The sequence below is a fragment of the Phyllostomus hastatus genome, unplaced genomic scaffold, assembly GCF_019186645.2.
Source record: "Phyllostomus hastatus isolate PE091 unplaced genomic scaffold, TTU_PhHast_1.1 phas_scaffold_317, whole genome shotgun sequence".
NCBI lineage: Eukaryota > Metazoa > Chordata > Mammalia > Chiroptera > Phyllostomidae > Phyllostomus > Phyllostomus hastatus.
The window spans coordinates 4,265,115-4,292,162 of NW_025334023.1; the positions used below are offsets into that span (position 1 = coordinate 4,265,115).

The 27,048-nt window shown below is 39.9% G+C and overlaps 1 protein-coding gene across 2 annotated transcripts in view; it reads left to right on the plus strand.

Moving 5' to 3' along the window:
- The window catches only part of UVRAG (UV radiation resistance associated), a 292,940-nt gene that overhangs the window by 47,946 nt on the left and 217,946 nt on the right, over window positions 1-27,048 (plus strand). For both annotated transcript variants that reach the window (XM_045818150.1, XM_045818151.1), the window contains 2 exons: window positions 1,226-1,387; window positions 13,371-13,445. In XM_045818150.1, coding sequence (XP_045674106.1) covers window positions 1,226-1,387; window positions 13,371-13,445 — 237 coding nt within the window. The remainder of the gene's footprint in view (window positions 1-1,225; window positions 1,388-13,370; window positions 13,446-27,048) is intronic.

Below are 27,048 nucleotides of genomic sequence, written 5' to 3' on the forward strand. Positions count from 1 at the left end.
TGTATTGACTTAGGAGAGAAACCCCAGTCTCCAGCCACATGAAATAACTTCAAAAGACTACTGTTCACTCCAAAGGTTTTTAATTTATTTTAGAATGAAGTATTTAGGAATATTTAATACAGCTACTACCTCCAAAATCTTATCCCTCCTGTAATACAGCTCTCAGATATATTCACCAAGTCTTTCTTTTTTTCTACTTTGGAGAGCAGTGGATATTTCATGCATTTTCTGGGGCTTATCATTGACAGTGAGGTTTTGAGGTTATTTTGTATTCTAGAGCACACGTACTCCGTCAGAGGGGAACACACAGGCCAGTGAATGGCTGCCTTTTCAGGTGGTGTAATTTGAAGGACAGGAAGGTCCTCCCGCTCCTGTTACTGAGGCTTTAGGGCTTAAAATTACCTTCATTTCATTTGTGAGATGCTGTATTTTCCCCATTATTGGGTCTTTTAAAAATTAGTTTTATTACTTTTTGTTGAGATACAGCACGTTAAAGGGCACAAATAATCGCCTGATGACTTTTCAAAGGGATCAGTGTAACCAGATTAAGAAATGCAGCATCAGCACCTCTTGTGTTTTCCCTCTAGTTACCACCCCCTCCAAAGGAGAACTGTTGTCCTGACTGTTAGCACCAGAGGTTAGTTCTGGTAGTTTTTGAACTGGCAGGTTTTGAAAATATGGCATATATTCTTTGCTGAATATAGTATTTGTGAGGTTCATCCATGTTGTTGCATGTGGTAGTTCATTAACCCTAAAACCTTTCAGTGGCCCCACACCTTATACACAGTAGAGGACAGCTGCTTCAGCAAGGCACAGAGGTCACCCCCCTGGTCCCGTCTCCCCCCCACCTTGTCTCCTGTCGCTCCTGTGTGTGTGCTCCAGCAAACAGAAGTTGGAATCTAGTGGGCTCAAGGTGCTTTGAGGACATTGTTTCTGTGTTGGTTCTTGATAAGTGTGCCTTAATTGTTGAATAAAGAAATAGATTATCAGATGATTAAGGATATATGCCCCTTTTAATGACTACAATAAGCAGAGCTGTTTTAAAATACCATTATTACCCACCCCTGTTGTGTTAATTGGAGTGTCTTCTTGGTTGACTTAAGTTTGTAATTTAATACACTCATGAAGTCTTTGGTTTTCAAAAACAAAATGATCTACAATCTAATTGAAAGAACTGTAAACAAGTTAGGGTCCTCCTAAAGCATGCTTTTGTTTCCATCAACAGAATCCAACGTGGCGGAGTCTGGATTTTGGAATAATGCCGGACCGTCTTGATACGTCTGTGTCCTGTTTCATGGTGAAGATATGGGGTGGGAAGGAGGATGCCTACCAGCTGCTGATCGAGTGGAAAGTTTGCTTGGACGGACTCAAGTACTTGGGTCAGCAGGTAATGTTGAGGCTGCCTTCCAGATAGTTGTCTTCTCTATATTAACCTCTTCTTCGGACCCACGTTTTATGATTGTTTACATAATTATAGAAATTTGGATCAAGTATAAGAAAAAGCTTGAATTGAAAAGCTTATGAAGAAGGACCCTAATCTGCTAATTTAAAAGGGATTTTTTTTTTGTAGGAAAGAATATGCTTTTTCATAGCACCAGGCTTCTTCTGTCTTAATGGAGCTCTTCCCCCCAGAATCTGAAAATTAAGTTGAAAATAAGGAACAAGGAACATACTATTAATATTAAACACCTTTTGTGACCAGCAGCACTGGGGTGTTTTAGGAATAAGAAGAGCTAGTTACTGCTTTTGGGGCACAGGGATGACACATGCCTGGCTTGCAAACTGCTACCCATTCCCCGTGAGGGATGTGGCCAGGTGATCACAGTGCTCTTCCAGCTGAGCTCAGGAGTAGCGCCATGGTCCTTTCTAACACAGTGTTCCAGGATGCAACCAGCAGTGCATTAGGACTGCATGTGAAATGAAATCTATTTGCCATTCCTAGACATAGCTTATTATAGTTAACGTTAATGGCAACCTTGTGAAGGTTGATATTAATTGCTGTTATTTCCCAGATAGGAAAATTGGGCCTCAGGGAATTTAAGAAACTGCTTAAGATCACACAGCTAGCTGGAGCTAAGATTTAAATCCAGATCGGGCTAAGTTAAAAATTCACTGTCTTTGTGCTGCAGCACACTGGTGTATGCTGTTCCCCCCCCCCCGCTTTACCTCGGAGTGCATGCTATTTTGGTTTTCTGGTGCCCGTAGGACTACTGTTAAAGGTAACCCTAAAATGTTAGTCATACCTACAAACATCCCTGTTGTTTCTTAATATTTTATTTAATAATACATAAGTTGTGTATATTTCTTTTTTAAAATTGTTTTCAATTATATTTTATTGATTATGCAATTATAGTTGTCCCAATTTCTCCCCCTTTGCCCCCTCCACCCAGCACCCCCCACTCCCTCAGGCAATTCCCACACCATTGTTCATGTCCATGGGTCATGTGTATAAGTTTCTCAGCTACTCCATTTCCTGTACTGTGCTGTACATCCCCATGGCTATTCTGCAACTACCTATTTGTATTTCTTAATCCCTTCACCTCTCTACCATTCCCCTACACCTCACTCCCATCAGGCAACCATCAAAATGCTCTCCCTATCCATGATTCTGTCTCTCTTCTTCTTGTTTGCTTAGTTTTTTTTATTCAACTGTTGATAGATATGTATATATTGACATTTTATTGTTAATAGCTTTGATCTTCATTTTCTTAAATAAGTCTGATGTGGTCTGTACCTGTCCACTGGGTGCACAGGCCCTGGGGTTTCCCAGGTGGTGCAGGCCAAGGTCAGCCCCCATCTGTGTTCTGCCCAGGCCACCCTGCCTGAGCTATAAAGCTATCTGAGATGGTGCTACTTGTGCTGGGCTTGGAGATTCCCAGACGAAGCTAAGCTGTGAATCTAGGCTGACTGCTGCTAGTGCTGGGCCTGGGGCCTCTTAGCAAGAGGTACAGGGATGGGGGCTTACTGAGGCCAGCTGTTGCTTGTTTGATAGGATTTAGGAAGTTGTGAAGCCGGAGACAAGAACAGCCATTCATATGGAAAAGTTATGTTTAACAGTTTGGTATACCCAAGTTGGGTGGGACAGAGTCTCAGGGGATCTCCAGGGTGGGGCAAATAGTATTAGCCAGGTTGATGGAGTCTCAGATGTGGCACCTGCCTGCCAGCTGTGTGGCTCTATGGTTCTGTGGGGGAGGGCTCAGATAAGGGACAGTGGTCTTTGCCCATCTTTCTGTCTGGGAGGAAGCTGTCTCCCAGCTCCTGCCCTGGTGCCAGACCCTTCACGTCCTCCCTGCATGCCACTGGTGCCTTTCAAGCTGCTACCCTGGCACTGGAGCCCACAGGGAGTGAGTCTGAGTAAGTCCGTGTGTGGGTTCTTTAAGGGGAACTGCTTGGGACTCTAGAAGTCCCTTCCACCAACTCAATCACTGCTGGTTTTTGCAGCCAGAAGTTATGGGGATTTGTCTTCCTGGCGACTGGAACCCTGGGCTGTGGGGCCTGCTGTGGGGCTGGGATTCCTTGCTCCCAAGATTTCCCTCCTGAAATTTTATCCACCACATGTGGGTGTGGGGCCAGGCTGTTCCATGACTCTGCCTCTCCTACCAGTTGGATGGATGTGGTTTCTTTAATTCCTTACTTGTCAGACTTCAATTCACCTCGATTTTAGATGGTTCTGAGTGAGAGTTCTATATTTTAGTTGTAATTTGGATGTGGTTGTGCAAGGAGGCGAGCTTTGTTTCCTTATGCTGCCATCTTTGATGTGTGTTTCTTTTAAACATATTTTCAGATTAAAAGTATTTCTGCCCTCATTTGCTTACCATACTTCATTTTGTGTCCTCTTAATAGTGACCAGAACAATGCATGTAATAGATGTTTTCCTTAACTAAATTCTAACCTGCTATAAGTTCTTAATCTTTTTTATTTTTGTATTTTTTTCCTCTGTTTTACATCTGGTCTTAATTAAAAATGGTAAGATAATGACTTAGGCTCAGGGCCTTTCTCCTGTTTGAGTACCAGAAACTTGTTGCATTTAGGCTGGCCAGCCAGGGCCCAGAGCAGAACCACCTACCCTTTCTTCCCTCAGGCCGTAGTAGGCTCTCTGTGGGCAGGCTGTGATATTAAGCACCTGTTTACTGTTCTTCTGAGAGCATCTGTATTTTGTGGAGGATAGTGCTCTTAACATGAGAGTGTGGGTCTGCAGGCGATAGAGTTGTGGTGGTTTGGCCGGAGAAGATGGCCTTCCTCATACTTTTCAACTCGCACGTTCCTGAAGTTGTCGTTTGATTAAAATACCTGACTTTGCTTGTGTCTCACCTGCCTTAACTTCAGAGTGTCAGCATCCAGGTGTCATCATACAAAGCTGGCTATGTTGGTAGAACAGAGAACAAAAGAAAAACAACATGTTTTTTAAGCCAATTAGAAACAATATTATTGTAGAAATGAAAAACTTACCTATGAAATAGGTGTAACAACTTAAAGGCTACTAGAAAATCAGATAAAATAGAATTAATTGCAAGTTTTTAGAGGAAAGTAAGACTAAAATATATGAGGACAATAACTGGTTTCACTCAGATTCATTGGTCTGCTTTCTGCCAGGCATTGGTCTTAGTGTTAAGGATCCAAAGATAAGAGGAGATTGTTAGACCCCCTTAAACCACAGGTGGCAAACACAAGGCCCTCGGGCCGAATACAGCCCTCCACCTTGGTTTATCTGGCCTGGCACCTGGTTTCTACCCAGCAGCAGTGCCAAGCTCCTTGCCCCTAATTAAGGAGTAGTTACATTTATACAGTCCTAAAATTACAGTTAGCCCTTTGAAGGCAACTGTGAGGCTGATGTGGCCCCCGGTGAAAATGAGTTTGACACCCTACCATAAACTGAGAACATGAATTGCTATGTAGAAAGCTGTAGGAGTACATGAAAGAGGTATTTAGACAAGCCTGGGTAGAGTCAGGGAGGCTGACTGTGGAATGAAATTTTTGTTTTTTTATGAATTAGGTTTGTTGAGGTGTAATTTACATATATTTCAGTGAATTTGAAAAATGTATAAAATTGATCAACTACCACTACAGTGAATAATGTCTATATGGATATTTAAATAGAGGTGTTTTTGTTGATATATGCTGTCATTTTCCTTGAGTAAATACCTGGGAATGAAATTTATTGTCCTAATGGTAAGTGTATGTTGAAATTTATAAATTGCTGTACTGATTTCCAAAGTGACTACCGTTCTGCTTTCTCATCAGCATAGTATAATAGTTCCATGTCTATGTATGCACTTGTTATTGTCAGTCTTTTAAATTTTAGCCATTCTAATAGGTTTGAAGTGGTAGATATCACTTGTCTGTGGTTGTGTTTGTGATCAATTGTGATTTTAATTTTAACTTTCCTAATGATGAAAGGATGTTGAGCATTAAAAAAAAAAGTGTATTTGCCATCAATTTCTCTCTTGTATGCCCATGCTCTTTCTTTTTTTCTTGTTTGCAAAATGTTTGTTCAGGTCTTTTGCCCATTTTTAATTTACTTAGAATTCTCATTATGATTTTTAAATTTTGCGTGTATTCTGGGTATGAGTAACTCCTGTATAAGATATGTATTTCTGGATATTTTCTGCCTGTTTGTAGCTTGGTCTTTTCATTTTTAAAAGTGTCACTAAAAAACCAGAAGGTTTTAAATGTTGATACAGTCCACTGTATCAGTTTTTCATTTTATGTTTCATTCTTTTTATGTCTTCTCTAAGACATCTTTGCCTAACCCAAGGTCATGAAGATTTTCTCCTAAGCAGTTCTTCTTCTAGAAATTTTATAGTTTTATGTTTTACATTTATGTCTATTATCAATTGTGAATTAACTTTTGTATAAAGTGCAAGATTCATTGCTTATCATTTGGATGGATGAACATTTGTTCCTGTGTTCTTCATTGTAAAGACTTCATTTCTCCATTGGTTTCCCTTGTCATCTGTGTTGAAAATCAATTGTTGAGAATTATTTGTGTGGGTCTATTTCTAGTCTCTTCACTGATCAATATGTCTGCCCCTATGCCAATACCATGTTATCTTTTTAAAAAAGATTTTATATACCATGTTTTTCAGACCATAAGACATGCCTAGGTTTTAGAGGAGGAAAATAGGAAAAAAATTTTGAAGAAAAAAATGTGGTAAAATATTTAATAACATAAATAACATAATATTTCACCAATGTAAATGTAAACAGAACTCAACAGCAGTATTAACAAACATTATTCCTCCCCAATTTGGGGGGGGGCAGGAGAGAGAGAGGGAGAGATCGAGCGTGTCTTATAGTCTGAAAAATACGTTGTTGTTTTTTTTAGACACAGGGGAAGGGATGGAGAAAAAGAGGGAGAGAAACATCAATGTGTGGTTTCCTCTCACATACACCACCTTCCCGCCGCCCCACTGGGGACCTGGCCTGCAACCCAGGCACATGCCCTGACTGGGAATCAAACCAGCGACCCTTTGGTTTGCAGGCCAGTGCTCAATCCACTGGGCCACACCAGCCAGGGCTTTTTTTTTTTTTAATATACATATATTTTTGTAGTTTTTTTTCATTGCCACTTATCCCCCTTGTAACCTCTTCTACCTCCACCCGCCCAACCATATTATCTTGGTTATTGAAATTTCAGTGGTCTTGAATGGAGATAATATGAATCCTCCAACTTTGTTCTCTTTTCAAAGTTGTTCTGGTTCTGTTGCCTTTATATATACACTTTAAAGTTAGCTTGTCAGTTTCTACCAAAAATTTTGCCGAGATTTTGATAGGTGCTGAATCTAAGAAAATATGGGGAGAATTGACATCTTTAAAATATTGAATATTTAATCTTACAGATATGATATATCTCTCCATGTGTAAAAATCTTCTTTGATTTCACTTAACAGTTTTCTTTTGTAGCATATAGCATTCAGATCTTGCACATGTTTTGTTAGATTTGTGCCTATGGATTCCATGTTTATTGATGCTATTTTAAATGGTATTCCTTTTAGAAATATTCTCGTTTCCAATTTTTGTTTCTATTGTATGGAAACATTTCTGTGTTGATCTTTTATTCTATGACCTTACTAACTCACTTGCTAGATTTGGCAGTTTCTTTTCTCTGTGGATTCCTTTTGTAGATTGCTGTGTAGTCAGTCATGTTGTCTGTGAACACAGATGGTTTGATTTCTTCCTTTCTAGTCTTGATGTCTTTTTTTTATTTCACTGGTTAAGATCTCAGTACTGTGTTAAAAAGGTAGAAGTGTAGTGTGGGCATCCTTGTTTTGTTCCTGATCTTGGGGGAAAGTATTCAGTCTTTCACTATTAAGTGTATTAGCTATACATTTTTGTAGAGACTTTTATCAAGTTGAGGAAGTTTCTTTTCAATTGGAGTGGATTTGATTCATTAACATTTGACTAAGGCTTTTTCTCACCTAATTCCTTGGAGGATATCGGTGTGCACTTTCTTGAAATGTCCTTGTCTGCTTTAGTATCAGAGTAATGCTGATCTCATAAAACGGATTGGGAAGTGTTTACTCTTCTATTTTTGGGAGGAATTTCTGTAGAGTTGTTATTTATTTTGCAAATGTTTGATAGAAATCTTTAGTGAAGCCATGTGGGTGTTAAGATTTCTTTATGGGAAAGTTTAGAACGATGACTTCAATTACTTTATTAGGTCAGAGGCTCTTCAGGTTATCTGTGTCTTCTTAAGTGGACTTTGATGGGTTGTCTTCCAAAGAATTTTTTTTAATATATTTTATTGATTATGCTATTACAGTTGTCCCATTTCCCCCTTCACTCCCCTCCACCCTGTACATCCTCTCCCACCCACATTCCCCCCCACTTTAGTTCATGTCCATGTGTCATACTTATGAGTTCTTTAGCTTCTACATTTCCCATACTATTCTTACCCTCCCCCTATCTATTTTCAACCTACATTCTATGCTCCTTATTCTCTATACCTTTTCCCCCTCTCTCCTCCTTCCACCCCTCTGTTGCTAACCCTCCATGTGACCACCATTTCTGTGGTTCTGTTCCTGTTCTAGTTGTTTGCTTAGTTTCTTTTGGTTTTGCTTTAGGTGTGGTTGTTAATAATTGTGAGTTTGCCGTCCTTTTATTATACATTTTTTTTCTTTATCTTCTTTTCTTAGATAAGTCCCTTTAGCATTTCATAAAATAAGGGCTTGGTGATGATGAACTCCTTTAACTTGACCTTATTTGAGAAGCACTTTATCTGCCCTTCCATTCTAAATGAGAGCTTTGCTGGATAGAGCAATCTGGGATGTAGGTCCTTGTCTTTCATGACTTGGAATATTTCTTTCCAGCCCCTTCTTGCCTGTAAGGTCTCTTTGGAGAAATCAGCTGACAGTCTGATGGGAACTCCTTTGTAGGTTACTGTCCCCTTATCTCTTGCTGCTTCTAGGATTCTCTCCTTCGTTTTTACCTTGGCTAATGTAATTATGATGTGCCTTGGTGTGTTTCTTCTTTGGTCCAACTTCTTTGGGGCTCTCTGAGCTTCCTGGATTTCTTGGAAGACTATTTCCTTTGCCAGAATGGGGAAGTTCTCCTTTATTATTTGTTCAAATACGTGCTCAATCTGTTGCTTTTCCCCTTCCCCTTCTGGTACCCCTATAATTTGGATGTTGGAACGTTTAAAGATGTCCTGGATGCTCCTAATCTTCTCCTTGTTTTTTTGAATTATTATTTCTTCATGCTTTCCTGCTTGGTTGTTTCTGTCTTCCTTCTGGTCCACTGTATTGTTTTGAGACCCAGTTTCCTTCCCTTCACTATTGGCTCTCCTCCATGTATCTTCCTTCATCTCTTTTATGGTAACCTGCATTTTTTTCATCTAATTTGCGCCCAAAATTAACCAATTCCGTGAGCTTTCTGATCACCAGTGTTTTAAACTGTGCATCTGATAGATTGGCTATTTCTTGGTCGCTCAAAAGGATGAGTCCTGGGGAACTGATCTGTTCTTCTGTTGGAAACATGTCTCTCCCTGTCTCTCCTTTTTTTCCCTTTTTTTTCCGGTCTGGTCGCTCTTGTTACAGTGAGGGGTGGAGCCCTAGGTGTTCACCGGGGCTGGGCATCCCAGTCGCTAGATTGTGACGTTATATGTGGGGGCGGGAGTGGGGATGGGAGGGAACAATGGCAGTAGTTCCGCTCTCCTGGGATCTCAGTCCCCTCTCTGGGATCCTGGGTTGCGAGCTCTGCCCTGGTCCACAATCGCTGCCTCACTGGGTCCGCCAGCTGCTGCTTGTGTACTCAGGGTCCACCACTTCGTTCTTGCGCGCCCCGGGTGGCTCACACGCCGAGTTTGCGCCAAGTTCTCCCCGACCTCCGCACGCGCGTGCGCCACAACCCGCACCCGCCTGGCTCGTTCTCTCCGCCCCTCTTACCGGTCTGGATGAACGGGTCTACTTCAACCTCCTGGCTGTCCGACTTCTATTCAGATAAATCCTCTATCAGTTCTGGGTGTTATTCTGGCTCTAAATTGTTGTTCTAATCTTGGTTGTGTGTGGAGGTATGGTGTGTCCACCTATTCCTCCATCTTGCCGGAAGTCCTCAAGAATTTGTTGATTTTACCTGAGATTTCAAGTTTATTGCTATAAAAATTGCCACAATATTACTGTATCCATTTCATGTATGTAGGACATGGTGATGCTTTCCTTTTTTTATTGTTGCTTTTCATGGTTTCTCTCTTAAAATCATTAGGAGTAGAGATTTACCAATTTTACTATTTTTTCAAAAAATTGTGTCTTGTCTCATTGAATATCTTTATTGTTATTGTTTTCAGTCCCACTGATTTCTGCTTTTGTCCTTATTAATTTTTTGCTTTTGCTTGCTTTGGGTTTAATTTATTGTTCTTTGCTAGTTTTTTAAGGCAGCATCCTAGATTACTGATTTGAAACTTCTCTTGTCTAAAAGAAGCATTCAGTAAATTTTTCTCTAAGCATTGCTTTAGCTGTGACCCACAAATTTCGATATTTTATTTTGATTTTATTTAATTAAGAATATTTAAAAATTTCCCTTTTATTTCTTCTTGACCTAAGGGTTATTTAGATGTATGTTGTTTAATTTTCAAACATTTGTAGATTTTCCAGACATCCTTGTTTTGTTGATTTGTACTTCAGTTCTGTTGAGTTTAGAGAAAATAGTTTGTACGATAGCAGTCCTTTGAACTTTTTTGAGATTTATTTTATCCCAGAAGATATTATCTATCTTGGTGAATGAATGTTTCACGTACATGTGATGTGTATTCTGCCGTCATTGAATGGAATGTTTTACAAATGTTAAGTGGACTAACTTGGTCGATAGTCCTAATGAATTTTGAATGATGTATTGGAATTAGCCAAAAGAGAAAAGGTGTGGATAGGCACATAAGTAAGATCATAATCCAGTTCATTCATTTTTAGTTGAGGGAACTAGGCCGAGAATGATGATGCGACTTGTCCAAAGTCACAGACTGCTTTGTGCCAGAGCTGTAGCTGTAACCCATTTCCTGACTAGTCTTTAGAGGAAATGGAGTGAATCAGGATGTTTTACCCAGAAGTCATGAACTAAATTGGTCTTGGCTTGGATTTTGATGACAAAGAGACAAAGGAGTTTGAAAATAGATCTGTTCAAGGTGGAAATTTGGAGCGTTTGTTGAACTACTTACTGGGCCTTTTGTAATTGTGGGCTTCTTGTGCTTAGTTTAAGTGGCTAGAACTTTGTATCGATAGCAATAGTAATTGTATACCTTTTAATGGTTTGGGTATCTTTTTATATTTATACAACCCTTTTACATGCACACAATGACCTGAGCCCTTTGTGAGCAAGTTTTGTTATTTTACTCAAAGTGAGAACACAGAAGCCTAGAGAGATTAAGTGATTTGCTAAAGGTCACAGAGTTTGGGGGGCATAGGCTATTGCTGAATCATTGCTCAGACCATGTTTATTATTCATTTCATTAGCTCTAGTCAGTTGTCTTTTCATAAAGAGATCCAAGTATTAGGTTGTGTTTAGATTAATAGAGCTCTGTATTCTGTAATCTCTGTATTAATATTCTAACACAATTGTTGGGTCACTGACCTATAATTAATGATTAAAGGATCATACTCATATACTATCATTTAGTGTAGTATATCTATATTTCTTAGTAACATAATTTAACAGTGCTGAAGTTTACATAGCCGTGTGGAATTTTGTGCAGCCTGTTTATTAAGCATTCTTTTCTTTTTATTAGTTCAAGAACAAAGGGATCTTTTTGAGCTTTATGATTGCCTGATTTTGATACATTATTAGATTTTCTCTCCCAACATTATTCATGTCTAACTTCTGAAAAGTACTTTCATTTTTAATGATCTCTTTTAATGTTTAGGACAGCTCCATAATATGCAGCGAGGAGCATTTTCTGCCGTTGGCTGATAAGGAATTAAAGAATACACCACTAACACTGATTAACTACTAGAAGTCGGGTAGAGTGCTGGGCACTAGGACTATAAAGATAAATAAATCAGAGTTGAAGTTGGAAATAGAACCCAGATCACTTGATTTTTAAAAAATTAATGCCCTGGCTGGTATGGCTCAGTGGCTTGAACTCCGGACTGGGAAGCAAAGGGTCACGAGTTCAATTCCCAGTCAGGGTACATGCCTGGGTTGCCGGCCAGGTCTCCATTGGGGGGACATGTGAGGGGCAACCACACATTGATGTTTCTCTCTCTCTTTCTCTTTTTCTCTCTCTCTTCCCCTCTCTCTAAAAAAAATAAACAAATAAAATCTTTAAAAAATTATTTATATCCTTACCCAAGGACATGCTTATTGATTTTAGAGAGAGGGGAAGGGAGGGAGAGAAACATCAATCTGCTGCCTTTCATGTGCACCCCGACCAGACCAAATAAGCAGCCCAGGCCTGTGCTGTGCCCAAGAATCAAACCAGCGAACTTTGGGTTTGTGGGATGATGCCTAACCACCTGAGCCACACCAGCCAGGGTGATTTTTTTTTTTAAGCCCACTATCTTTTCAAGTACTAGAACCAAGTCGTCCCTTATTTTTCAGCAAGCTAATTCCATACCGTCTTCATGAAGCTTATGTCATGAGAACTTGACCTTCATATTAAATTTGCCCTTGCTGTTAGGTTCCCGCCCCCTGGCTCCCTCCAACTGGTCTATTTTCTTACAATTTTAAAAGTAATACATGTTCTGTGTGGACACTTTGGAAATTTTTGAAAAGCACCGAGAAGAGAATAAAAAATTATGTATTATCCTTCTGCTCAGCTACAACCATTGTTAACATTTAGATTCATATGATTTTAATCTTCTATCCCCTTAGCTGTATATGCGTATACAATATTTTATGCTTGTAAAATTTCAAGTCCCTTCTAATCTTTCTAATACTTTCTCTTTTCTCTCATAACATGAAATACTTCTTGAGATAGGTTTATAGTTTTATTATACATTTATTATTATAGACTAATCTTTTGGTGGTGGTGTATTTAGTTAAGTAAATCATGTGGGTAAACAGGGAACGTGTGATTAACTTGCTTTAGTAATAGAGGTAGGAGATGTAGAGGTTCGCTAAATGTTCACAGGAATTTTCTGCTGCTGACTTTGGCTACTCCATCTGTAGCTAGAGGAAGAAGAGATTGAATATTCTATTCTGGTAATTCTTTTTGTCTTTCCCTCCTTGAACCCTGGGTTAACGCTTCACTGCCAAAGCAATTAAAAATTGTTTTTAGCCACAGCTTTTCCTGATCAAGTAACTAAATCTATTTTCATGTTTCCCAATTGGATATTTTATACTGTTTTGAGTTAGTTTTTATCTTAGTTCTTCAGTTTAAACTTTTAATCTTCTTACTTCTCAGGTGAAGTTTAATTTGAGCTGGCCCTGACTGAAACGCAAACCAGTTGCATGTGGAAGGGAATGGCATGCGGACAAAAATTAAGCAGACATTTAAAGATTTTAGGGATTAGATATTATCTTTAAACTGTCTCTTTGAAAATAAAAAATATTAGTCTTATTTTTTTCCCTAGGGATTCATGTTTTTTAAGGTATTCTTATAGACTAACTGGATTGTGTTTTCTTTGGGATAAGAGAAAGCTTCCAAATCCTTGTGCTTTGGGAGTAGTCTTTCCATAACAACCTCAAGAAGTGTTTGTGGAAAATGCATGTGAATGGTGGTGCCTGTGATCTCATGTGAAGGTTTTGTGAGGCCTTTGACTACAGCAGGATGTTCTTAGTTGGTTACCTGGTCCGATGATAGTGATTAGTCTTCTGCTGGCTTGTTAGGTACAGCCAGCCTGGTTCTCAGCACCGGAGTACCCTGTTGCAGCTGTCATTCTCTGATCTTACTGAAACTTGGTTAGAATGAGAAGAACTAATAGTATGTTTTCCTCCTCTCTTAGATTCATGCCCGCAACCAAAATGAAATAATTTTTGGGCTGAATGATGGCTACTATGGTGCTCCATCTGAACATAAGGTAAGAGGACCTTCCCAGTGCTAGGAGTTTTGTGTAGCATGGGTATGCCGTGACTTACAGGGCAAAATGCTCTGTGTAAACAGGACCATGTTTTAAGTATTATTGCAAACTTGTTGCTTAGTGTGGCTTAGGGTTAATGCCTGAAAAATGAAAACTTAGTTTGTAACCACTCCAGTTTGTCTTTTCTAAATCTAAATTATCTTCATTTTCCTCAAAGAAAATCTGAACTGCTCTTTCTTATTCTACATAATTCTTTGGGGATTAAGAAAGAATGGTGAATTTTGATTAAATGCAATGCAATAGTATTAAATGTTTCAGATATCTTTTACAACTTCCAGTAAAACTAAGAAATGAGGTGTCAACTTATATTACAGTTAATGCGATCTTTATTTCTAAAGGTGATGAGAAAAAGGAGAGGGAAGAGAATCTATATTTACTGAGTACCTGCTATTGATGGTGCAATGCCAGGTGATTCATGCTCTGTATTCCGCTTAATAGTAATCTCAGACCAATGCCGTATGTTCTCTACATCATTTGCTCTTCGTGATCATGCTGTTCCACAGTTCTGGTTGTCTGAGATCCCTTTATTAGAATGCTCCATTGTTGTGACAACTGTTTATTGAGCACCTGCTGAATGTCAACCACTGTGTTGTAAGTGCTGAGGGTAAAATGGTGAGCAAATGTATATTTTCCTGTTATGGAGTGTGTGGAAGAGGGAAACGTTCATGAAGGAACCTAACAATAAATATATAAACTCAAACGATTGTCAGTGCTATAAAAGCGTGTCATGATGACCTTATTACCTACTCTAGTGGCTCAAGAAAGGTCTCCTTGGGGTCTTGGCATTTAAGGTTACAGTTCCGAGGATCAGGGGAAGTGAACCACGTGGAGGGAATGAGAGATCACTGCAGGCAGAGGAGGGTAACGTGCTGGAGGGCCCTGTCGTAGAAGGGAGCATCGTGTGCTGTAGGGACTGAAAGAAGGTTAGAGTGGTGAAGGAGAATGATCTAGGTGAGGCTGGGGAGGTAGGTATGGACTCCGTCATACAGAACCTTTTATAGGATTATGTCCTAATAGTGGAGTGTGCTGAAGGATTTTTAGCCTGACAGTGGTACAGATTTGTGTTTTCATAATTTCGCTCTGGCTGCAGTAAGGTGTTACTGTAACGGAGACAAGAATATGTGTGGGAAGACAGTAAGGGGGATCTTGCAGTGTATCAGGTAAGAGGTGCTGATACTTCAGAACAGTAGGGTTATGGTAGAATAGAGAGAGGATGGATTAAGGACAATTTAGGGGGTACAGCTATTAGGACTTGGTATAGTTTGAATTTAGGGTATAAGGGAAAAGGAGGTGTTAAGGATGACTTGGTTTTCTGGCTTGGGTGAAATAACTGAATGGATAAAGGTGCCAGATACCGAGAGACCAAGGGACATTGGAGGAAGACTAGGTTTGGTGGAGGCAGATCATGAATTGAGATTTGATTATACAGGCTTTGAATGACTTTAAGACATCCATATGTAGATGTTAAGGATACATTTGGATATATGAGTCTGGAGTTCAGAGAAGATAAGTGAATTAGAGATATGAGTATGGGGGCCAATGGCAAATAGTCACTGAAGTCATGAGTACAGATAGGGCAGACCAAGGACAGGGGCCTAGTAACCACGCCTCGGTGACCTCTAACTTTTAAAGGCCGAGTGGAGCGGGAGGCACTGGAAAAGGTGACTGAGAAGCAGTGGTGATAAATATAGAAAAGCGAGTGAGGCCTCTCATAGACTCTCAGGCCAAAGAAGGAGAGGTTTGTAGTTGTTTGCTTGTTTTTGTTTGTTTTTTGTTGTTTCAGTGGGAGGGAGTAGTCTAATTAGGATGAGAATTGAAAATTGCTCATTGGGTTTGGCATAATGGAAGCTATTCCCAGTGACTTCTTAAAAACTCAGTTCAAGCTGTGACAGACACCCTTTTCTTCATTTTTCCACCCTCCTCATCTTCTGAGATCCTATTGTATTTCAACACCTTATGTATACCTTTGACATAAAGTATACCACTTTACAACTCTTCCTTTCTAGTCTGGAAGCATCTTATGGACAGATTTCTGTGTGTAATTTTGATCTCCAAGTACCTATCATAGTGCTTGGGACTGGGTATTTGCTTCGTAAAAGTGTTTGAGTTACTGAGAGGGTGTGGAACTGCTGCTGGTGTTGTCTGTGGTGTCCCTTCTACAGGGTCAGGCACCTTGACCCTGTTGAGGGATCGGGTTTCTCCTGCCACTGGTAACTGACTCCCCATCTAGCACAATGACCGCACCCATTGAATGTTACTGCGTGTCAAACACTGGTTTAGACCCTTATGTCTGTCACTGTGTTGGATCTCCCCAGGAGCCCTGTAGTAGAGGGAATGGCAGTTGAGGTTGTGGGTAGGCCAACAACTTACCACTTTGTTTTCTTCCTTGTTTGGAACAAATGGGCTTTATTGCTGATAAAACTAATTGGCAAATGTGGCTAACCCGTATTTTGCCGTGTATAATGCGCTCTTATGTGTAATGCACACCAGTGTTTTGAGCCCAGACTTTTAGGGAAAAAAAATCTTCCGCTTTAATTTTTAAATTCGGTTATTTATTTATTTATATTTAGAAACAAAACTGATTATCCTATTCCAGGGTATTATTTTGTATACAGATATCATTATTGCTTTCTAGAGTTACACTTTTAACACACAAGTATAAATAAAAGATTTAAAAACGTTTATATAGATATGGAATTAGTACTACCTGAAAGGTTTCTTAGGCTCCTCCAAGGAATAAATGCCAATCAGCCACAAAGTTAGACAGTATAGAGTTTATTGGGGTTTGCGCGCCCCGCTCTCGGTCTGCACGATGGGGCCGAGAAAGCCGCGCCGTGCAGGGATTAAGGCGGGGTTTTATCTTGGTTGGCTCTCTTTGTGGGGGCTGGGGATTGGTCCCCTTTGAACAAAGCGGCAATATATCATTGGTGGTTCTCCTCGAGCCCTGGTTTGACATCAGCCATCTTTTCCAGGTTAGAGTTTAGCCGCCATGTTTGTCCTGCCCTGCTCATCCTGAGACTACCCATCTATGATGTGCATCTTTATTTTTCCCTAAAAAATGTGGGCAAAAAGTGTGCATTATGCACAGCAAAATATGGTAAATTCCTCGACTAAAGAACTTGTATATACTTCCTTCCAAATTGAACCTCCCCCCACAAAAATAAAATAAAACAAGCAAAACTGGTATCTTCCCCTTATACGGACAAAGCCTGATCTTCCGTGCCCAAAGCAGACTTTCCCTGTGCTTTAGACAGGCTGCTCCTGATGGGAGGAGAGTGGCAGAAAGAGCTGAGGCAGCCGAGCCTCAGGTTCCTCTCCCTAGCCCAACAGTCAGGCAGGTTGTCTGCCCACATGGGGAGGAGTGCCTGAAGGATTCAGAGAAACGGGGAGTGTTCTTTGGACACTCGGTCTATGACCGTCTTCCTTAGGAGACGGAGTGGGAGGTTCTCTTTTCTGTGGACACTGGGAGTGCAGAGTGTTTCCCCCAGCGATCATAACAGTGGCTAATTTTAGTGAGCACTATGTGCCAGGCACTATGCTAAGTGCTTCGTGTGTTTTACCTTATTTAAACTTCAGAATTGTCCTGGTACAGAAGAGGAAGCTGCCACAGAGAAGTTAAGTCACTTTCCCAAGGTTACACAGCTACTAAAGTAGCAGAGCTGAGATTCCAGACCAAATGGTCGAAAGACGTTTATTGAATATATGATTGTCATATTGGTACCTTTTATTCTAAAGTCCTTCAGTTAAGGAGTTTTATAAATTTGTAAGTCCTACTTGTCTTGCCCCTGCACCAGCTTTCAGATGAACATCTGACGTGGAGGCAGAATCTTAAAAAGGCATTTTTTTTCTTTATTAAGAAAGCAGGGTTTCCAGTCAGGATGGCAGCATAAGTGCATACTTTAAGACCCTCTGCTACTCCAAACAAAAAGCAATGATTGGTGAAATCGGAGAAATTTAAAGAGGACCTACCTTGCTAAAACAGAAAAAAAAGCAAGATACTAAACATCCTTGAAACAGAAATGGAAAGATGGACTCCTCTGGGCAAAATTAACCCAAACGAGCACTAAAACTGAGCGAGGGTTCTCCCGGAGATGCCTCAGAGAGATACTGCCGCTCTTTAAGGATAATTTAGAGGGAATATCTTATAAGCTAGCAGAGAAAAAGGGAACACTACATGAATTAGGGCAACAGCCAACTTCTCAGCAACAGTAGATGCCAGAAGGAATGTATCTTCAAAGTTCTGTTAACTGATAATATATAATTCTATTTCTAATGGACTTTCAGTCGAGAGTGCAGGTGACAGAGAGACAGTTTTAAAGGCACATAGGTTGAGAGTTTACCACCCACAGACCCTTTGTCTGCAGTGTACTGAATAATGTGGATGGGGAAGTGGTTCCAAGGGGAAGGTGTGGCTAGTAACAGCGAGTTACAGCAAGGCGCATAAAAATGTTTAAAATGTTGGTGAATGTAATTAAGTGCTGTCTGTAAAGAACAAGCAAATGAAGACTAATATATAGTTAGCATATGTCTTTTAAGGTAAGACAGACTAGACCATTGTTATTCAAAACGGAGCCTGTGGACCAGAGCTACTCCAAGAACAGGCTGCTACCAGTTTGTGGTACGGCAAGTATAAAACGTGAGAGTGGGTGTTTCAAAAATTCTGTGGCGATTTGACATTATTACATTTGACATTATTTGACATGATGACTTTTTATTGTATTTTACAAAAGTATCAGTTCACAAGGGATTAAAGAAAAAGCAACTGGTACTTCCCACTGAGTTTGGGAAGCACCGCTCTAGACAAGCATTATAAGGTGAGGGAGGGGTTTAAAGAATTGAGACTGACTGCAGCCGCTGGTTAGTGTGGGAGGAGTGGGGGTGGGGGGGAGATGCTCAACCACTTCAGAATTTCTTAGGAAGCTCAGTGGTCAAGTGCGCCTGTTAAAAATGTAAAGATACCTACTGGTGGCTGGAAACAGAGAATACAGATTTTTAATTAGTGGAGGAAGAAAAGGGAATATAAAGAGTTGAAAATTTTGTCAACTTGATAGTAGACAGAAAAGGAAAACAAATGGAAAGTAAATTATAAACAGGAACATGTAGTACAGTGGTAGAAATAAGTCCAGAACTGCTTATAATCACAGCAATTGCAAATGGGTATCATGTCTGTGTGGGAAATACTTCATGAAGGATTTAAAAAAGACTGAAGCAACAAGACTTCGAGAACAGGATTGTATTTTAAGGACGTGTATTCTATGCAGAAGAGGGAAGAGTTACATTTGCGAAGCAATAAGGAAGTGTGTTTTAAAGCAACTTTTAAAATAGTGACTAAAATTTTTGTTGACTTGTTCTTCAGCATTCTTGTTCTTTAACTTAGCTGTAACCAGAAACATTTACTGTTACTCTACGATGGTTATGTTGCTGTCAATCCTCCTTCTGTTTGTATTACTTAAAGTGCCTTTAGCTACCATGGGTCTAAAAGCTGAAATTATTTACTTGCTCAAACTTTTGTGTCTTTTTAAAATTTGTTTCCCAAGAAGGCTCTGCTCACTTCAGAAAACTGCTGAGTTTTTAGGAACCTAGTGAATGTGTCCGCTGTAACAGACGAGGACTTCAGGCTCACTACTGCTTGAGCTGCAGGTCTGAGCCCTTTGTTCAGCGACCTCTGCTGGGGAGAGCAATGTGTTCTTGTTAATTTTGTGTTGTAAAATTTCATTTATTTGACAATCAGATGGGGAACTCTTGAATATTTAACAGGCACAAGGAGATGATTGAATAAATGATTATGAAAATCATTTCACTTTTCAGTTATAAAAGTGAATCATAATTTTATGTCAATAATATTAAATACCTACTATGTGCCCTTTATTTAGCGAGGTACTGAAAGGGAAAAACAATGCAGTCTTTCCCTCCTGTTGTAGGGAAAGTCCAACTCTTCCCTACTGTGTTCTCATCCCTCTGTGTCTCCTTTACTACTTGCACTTCACTTCTGACACTTGGAGGTTTTTTCCTACACCAACAGGTCATTCTCTGAGACACCACCTGCGTGTCCCACAATTTAACTCAATTCTAACACAGCTACCTGGAGATAGGGTCACATGCGACAGAGCAAGGGCTCAGTCCCTAAGACTGTCCCATCTACTCCCGCTTCAGATGCCAGCCACAATCCCAGGTAATCAGCTGTGCCTCTGACCAACCAGCTCTAGATACAGGGTTCCAATGACCCCTTTTCGGGTTCAATTAATTTGCTAGAGTGGCTCACAGAATTCATGGAAACACAATTACAATCACCAGTTTATTAAAGAATCTGATAAAGGATACAGATTAACACAACCAGGTAGAAGAGATGCATAGGGCAAGGTCTGGGAGGGCCCTGACTGCAGGAGCTTCTGTCCCTGCGGAGCTGGGGTACGTCACCCTCCTAGTGTGTATGTGTAGGCCAACTTGAACTCCACACTTTTGGGGTATTATGGAGGCTTCATCACGTAGGCATGATCGATCATGAACTCCATTCTCAGCCCTCCAGAACCTTCTTAAGAGAATGCAGGGCAGGGCTGAAAATTCCAAGCTTCTGATCATGGCTTGGCCTTTTAGGTGACCAGCCCTCATTCATTGTTTCCTCATTAGAACAAAGGGCACTCCTTTCACCTAGGAATGGAGAAAGGATTTTAGGAGCCCTGTGTTGGGAGGCCAAATATTGCCATAAAAGATGCTTTGTAGACTCATCACTTAGGAGAATTACAAGGGTTTTAGGAGCTCTGTGCCAGGAACTGGGGCCAGAGACCAATTTATATATATTTTATTATCTCACAGGTGTTGTGGGGTACAAATATATTAGACACATATTCACAAACACATATTCTTCTAGTTGAGGAGATAAAACCACATATATTCCAGAAGAGCACTAGTTTACAAATAGTTTTAGTTTGAAAATTGTTTTGGATATCAACTACTTGGGATATATATCTGATATTACAGATAATGCAGGTGAATCATAGCAGAACCTTAAATAATTTGAAGAGCACTTTAGGAAGAGGTGCTTTCTCAGACATTTGGGGACTATAAAAGGGACACTTGTGACTTGAAGTTGGGGTGGATGGTGGCTGGTGCATAGGCCAGGTGGCCAGGTGCGATGTTTTCTGGGTGGATTTAACTGCAGGGTGGCGGTGGTGTGTGTGGGAGGGGCAGGGTGTGTGGATTGAGAGGCTGGTGGGTCAGCTCTGTATCCAGTAAGCTGGAACCCTTTGAGACCCAAGTTCAAGAGTTATGCCCTTAATGTAGATGTGTAAGATGATCTTTGCCTGAATTTCCTTTTGGCAACTACTCTTTCTAGGAGGATGCTGTCAGCCACCTGGGTGAATGCACACTCCTAGTGGTTAAGAATATGGGTTTCAGAGTCAGATCGATGTAAGTTTAATTTCAGGCACTACTGCTCTTTACCTGTGAGAGAGATTGGGGACAAACTGAGTGATGTCTGTGTTTGTCTCTTCAACTGTAAATGGAGATGATTTCTACCTCATCATAAATTATTTCTGAGGATTAAAGATGATAACGTATGTCGTCAGCCTGGCATGTGAATGGTGTTCAATTATAAATGGAAACTGCTGCTTGTGAGTCTCTAAACCTTAGGACAAGAGGGATTACGTCCTTAATGCTTATCTTTCTGTCAACATTGTGTTCCTTCTATCTGGCTGGTAGTGGGTGCACAATAAATATTTGTTAATGAATGCAGGTGCATGCTTGCTATATTTAAGACTATCATAGCAATAATTTTGAGATTAAAAACCTTGAGGGGATGCTATTTCTCTCTCCCACCTTGCTTTACCTCCAGCCCAATTTTTTAAAATTGTATTTTTATCTAACTCATATTGTTATACTTAACTGTTGGGTTATATTGGGAAGAAGTCTTTTGTCAAACTAGAAACTATAGCAGCAATGTCTTCACAGTCCAGTAGATGGCAATGCTTTCTCATTTTAATGGAAAAGAATTAGATCAGGAATTAAAGGAGTAGAATCCAAGTAAAAAGGATCAAGTCATTTGGAATGAAATTTAGGAGATTGAAATAGCAATTTGGTGATTAATTTCACAAATGCAGCCCCATAGCTTGATGATCTCAAGTACATAGTCAGGCTGAGATTGAAGATTTAAGGACACAGCAGGTTTCATGGTTTGAGAGCCTGTACAAATGAAAATTTCTTATTTTATATTTTTCAAGACATGATACTTTTGAAAAGCAGAAAACTGGAATTCTAATCCCAGTTTTGTTCTGGTACTGACTGTCTTTCTGGAGCAAATCACTTAACCTCTCTTAGTTTTAGGTCTCTCATCTCAGAAGTAAGAATATCTTGATAAACGCTGGAGGGAATACTAAAGTTATCTAGCTCAACACCCTTATTTCATGAATGAAGAAACTGAGGCTCAGGAAACCTCATAATCTCTTGGACCTGACATGGCAAGTTAGTTTCATGCTAGAGAAGATCACTTAGGCATAGCTGTTATACTATCATATGTATGTAATATATGATAGCATAAAATCACTACATACTTTCATAGCTCTTTCATCTTTAAGAATTTGCCTATAAAGTATTTCACTCCATTGTTACAATAGCCTGTTAGGAAGGTAGAGCATCTGTTATTTGTAGTTTTAGTAGTATTAGTAGCAGGAATCTTATGGTGCATCACCATAAGCATTTGGGAAAGTAAATGAATGGACAAGATAGCAAGGAACAGAACACATCTCTCTATTTCTAGATAATGTACTTTCTTTGTCATACCATGTCTCCTGTGTAAAAGTGATGGCTAGTTGATTTTCATCATTTAATTTCTTTTTGAGGTTTCTTTCACCATTTAACTTGATTAACTATGATTGTGATTATATGCCGTTAGAGATATCTTCTTTAACTTCCAGCAACTCAGGTGGGCAAGTATTAGTATTTTCATTTTTAGGATAAAGATGCTGAAACCTAGAAAAATTAAAGAGATTTCCATTTAGTTAACCTTATGGGACTGTGAAATTTAAAAGTGGCTATTTCCTCTTGTTAGTCAAATTAATGGATGCTAACTTGTTTCCAAAGCACGCTCCACACAGTACACAAGTAGAACATTCAGAAACAGGGATTAAGTGTCTCAAGCAGCCTGTGTTTTAACAACAGAGAACGAGCTATGGTATAATTTCTGTACAGGTTTGAAGCAAAAGTTAGAAAAATGATAAAAATACCTCATTCCTACGCATATCCTATTCAGTTTTCCTTGTAACCCCCTTGCTCCTATTACAAAGTATACGAAACGAAGACTAGACAAATCTTCAGGGGCAGTTTCTAATAGCTGCCTGCTTTGTTATAAAATGTCTAGGTACATGTGAGCTCAGTTTAAGTCCAGGGTAAAACTTAGTTTCTGAATTATTTGAGTTGATTCGATATCCTAGTCACAGTACTACCCCAGGTAGCTAGAAAGCTATTGCTAGTTTTATTTGCTGAGTGCCTATTTTGTATCAGATACTGTACCAGCTACTTCACCTATTCCTATTTAGCCTGTGTGACAACTCCACAAGGCAGTTAGAGCCTCATTTTACAGATAGAACACCCTGGAAGAGAACATTAAACTACTGATCCAAGATTGCATAGCTGGCAAGGTAGCAGGTCTGTGATTCAAACCCAGGTCTGATGCATTCAAAGGCCTTTTCTGTTAACCACTATGCTATGAGGCCTCTCCACATTTCTTCCGAATTCAAATAGCATTTCACAGTATCAATTCTCTACCTTTACATTTAACCAGAGATATCCACTATGCGCATTGTGAGAATGATATGAGAGAGTCCATGAAAATGTGCTTTGAATGGTATAAATTGCACAGACTTTTGGTATTTATTGCAGAGTGGGCATGCAATGCCCATGAGGCCGTCAACCCACTGAAGTCCACATAAGTTCCATGCATTAGTCACTATATTTGGCTTCCCTCTGAGTCTTTTTTTCCCCTTTCTCTTGGATCAAATTAACTTCTGACAGATGTTTGGAAAATCATCTTATCCTGTAATTCATATTTATAAATCCTGCTGCTGCAGTGTGGTCCCCATTCTCTTTCTTCATTGAAGCCAGAGAATAATCTGGGAAAATGCCACATTTCCTGTTATGAATTTGGAGGCTCTTGTCTTCTTAGCACAATTTTTGAACTTTTCAGATTTTTAATACTGGAAAACTCAAAGCCAAGCATGGTTCTTCATATAGATAGTTCAGATTCTTGAAAAGTAAATAGAAACAGCTTGACTTGTCCTCACTAGGGGATTCAGAGAGTTTAAATTTTTGTTTAGTTTAAAATTTTGAAAACTAGTTTTTACTCTTCTCTCTTAGATTTGTGATGAGGGCATTCTTGACCATTTTCCTTTCTTCTGATAGTTTTGGTTTAAACTATTCTACAAAGCTAGGAATCCTCTTCTTTCATTTAAAAGTCTCTCCACCACGCCAGTTAACATGATGTCCCTCTTGCCTTCTCTTCCCCTCTCACTTCACTCTGTTTTAGAACTGAGGTTGTGCCTGACTTTTGTAGTCCCAGGATTTAGCATAGACTTAGTAAAGATTTCTACATGAGTTGCTGAAGTCTCCTATCTCTACCTAAAATATACTTTTCATTTAAAGCACGGCTGCTTTAGCAGGGTTGCTTTCAGTCCTCTTGCCAGGGAGTGGTGTTGGTGACCATCAGCCCACTTCCTACTTGTAGTTTGTGACTATGATTGTGTTTCTTTTTTGAGGGTTGTTTTAAACACTGGTGTATGATCAAGAATCTATTTATCTCTGTTGATTGGAATTAAAAATTAAAAGAAATTGGTTTTGTTTTCAGGATCTATATACCTTTGCTTCTCATTATTCTAACACTGTTCTTCTAACACTGTTCTTCTCATTGTTTCTCACTGTATTGAGGGAGAGGAAAACATCTTCTGTTGTCTCAAGCCTTGACCAAATCAGGGGGAATGTACATTTTTAGCTCCAGTGCAGCGTCTGAGAAGAGGTCTTGCCTCTCCTCCTTAACAGCTCAGCATCTGGGCTTCGTCACAGAGCAGAGGCAGAGGGTGTCCAAGGCTGGAAGGTGCTCGACAGAGATACTTGCACAATTTTCCTCAGTTTTAACTTGGCTGACACTTAAAAGTCTATTAATGTTCAGATAAACATATACACATAGGAACACAGGCTGTCTATTGATTCATCAGGTAGCTATTTTAGGACTAGTTGTACAAATAAATACTATGCTTTAAAAAAGTATATGCGTTGCATTTGAAAATGTGTTCAAGTAGTAGAATGAGCCATTGTTTTTTTCTTGCCTATCGTAATTTCTGAGTCTACTTAAGTTAGTAGAAGGACTGTTTACAAAGCTTACTTACAGTTTTAAGAATAACATATAGAAGACTGACAGGTCTGCTAGGGGAGGCTTTCAGTGGAGCCCTTAAATGACTGTCCTTAGGCTTCCACTTGGGCCTTTTGTCTTATCATTAGTGTTGTATCTGGATGATTCAGGCTCCTCCCGGTCTGCAATCTGCGGTCTGTGTTTCCGTATGTCCAGACTTGTGTCAAAATGCTGGGATGTTTCAGAGTCACAATACTCTGTAGCTCCCAGACTGAGCTCAATTCCCCTCCCTTTCAAAAACCCCTCTTTCTGTTGTGTTCCTTAATTCAGTGAACGGTACTGCTATCCATCCACTTTCTCAAGTGAGAACAGGAAGTCGTCCTGCACCCCTCCCTCTTTTTAACAACCACTTCTTCATGGGCGAGCGGCTAGGTACACGCCCCCCCCTCCCCCCACCGTACCCCGTGAGGTGGAGGAATTCAGCAAAAAAAATTTTTAAATAAAGAAAAAACTCTCGGACACAGGCAAGAGTGGTGATTGCTGGGAGGAAGCAGGTTGGAGAAGTGAAGTAGGGGATGGGCTATTGAATGGTGATGGGCGGAGACTTGACTTGGGGTGGTGAACACACAACACAGTGTACAATGATGTGTGGTAGAACTGTGCACCGGAAACCTGTGTAATTCTGTTTACCAGTGTCACCCCAATAAACTCAACAAAAAGGAAAAATAATCCCTTCTTTGAATCACTTCTGATGATGCTTGGTAAATATTACTTCTTTCCTGGTTCTTGATAGCCAGGTTTATCTTTCTAAAATGCTGGTCCTGTACCTTTATTCAGATCATTTCTGAGTAATTAAGGAATGGCTGATAAGGTCTTGCTGGTGTGATCTGGTGCCTGATTTCTAAGTACCCCACCCACAATATTTCCTTATGCTAAAACTGACCCATCTCAGTTTTAGCTTAGATCCTATTTCCGTAGAGTGGCTTTCTGAGAATACCCCCTAAGTCCAGTTTGGATACCCCTCTCGCTCTTCACAGCGCTTTGCATTTCATTTTCCTCATGACTGACTGTTATCCTATTACATTCTGACCGCCCATCTGCTCATCTCTCTTTTTTATTAGAATGTAAACTGTGTAGTTTATCCCTAGTGCTTAGTACTGTGCCTAGCATATGGTAATGATTTAATAACTATTTGGTGGATGAAGCTTCTGTAGCAGCAGATCATTAAAAATTCTATTGGGATATGTTACTGGGTTGTCATTAGTTGTATGGCTTGTTACTCAAAATTCTAGTTCTCTTTTTGAAAGTTGTTTTGACCATTTCTGCATAGACACCTGTCATTTGTAAATTATTATACTTAAAATGGAACTCTATTTTTCTCTCCAGGTTTGCTTTCCCTTCCAATTTTCCACATCTTTATGAACTGTTTTCCCATTTATCCAGGTCTCAAATCTTATAGTTAGATTTGATTGATTTCTTTTATCCACTCGATTCAGTCACTCGACTCTTTTGAGTCCTTTTTTGAAATAACTTATATCCGTGGCCACTTTTCCATCTCCACTGCCATAATCCAAGCTCAGACCGGCATCCCTAGAGGGCCGATTACCGCATTAGTTTCCTGGCTGGCCCATGGACTCCGGTCTCTTTGTATCCACTCTGCCATACTCACCACTGCCTAATCAGTCTTCCTAAAGCACACTTTCATTTTGGTTGTCTGGAGTAACTTCTCATTGTCTGCTCGATGTGTACAAGTCTCTGACCTGATCTCCTTCTCTCCGGCAGCCTAAGTTCAGTTGGTGACTGGTGGTGCAGTTCTTGTGGTTCTAGCTCTGTTTCCATCTTCACTCCCTCTCTCTGTTTTCATAGTTGGAGCTTACATTACCCCTAGTTAGTGTGGATTTTTAGAATAGCCTCCTAACTGGTCTTTGGGCATTCTGCCTTCTCCAATTTATATTTGTTATTACCAGAGTAACCTTCCTTAAATGTAGGTCTGATCATTAACACTGTCAGAAAACTTTCATGAGTCCTTATTCACCAAAGGTTGTCTTGGGTTTTTAGCATGGTACCCAAGGGTTTCTGAGCCTGGTCCTCGCAACCTAATTGTTTTTATTTATTGATTTTTGAGAGAGAGAGAGAGAATGAGGAGGGGGGGAGAATTTGTTATTCCATTTGTCCCTGCATTCCTTGTTGCTTCTTATATGTGCCCTG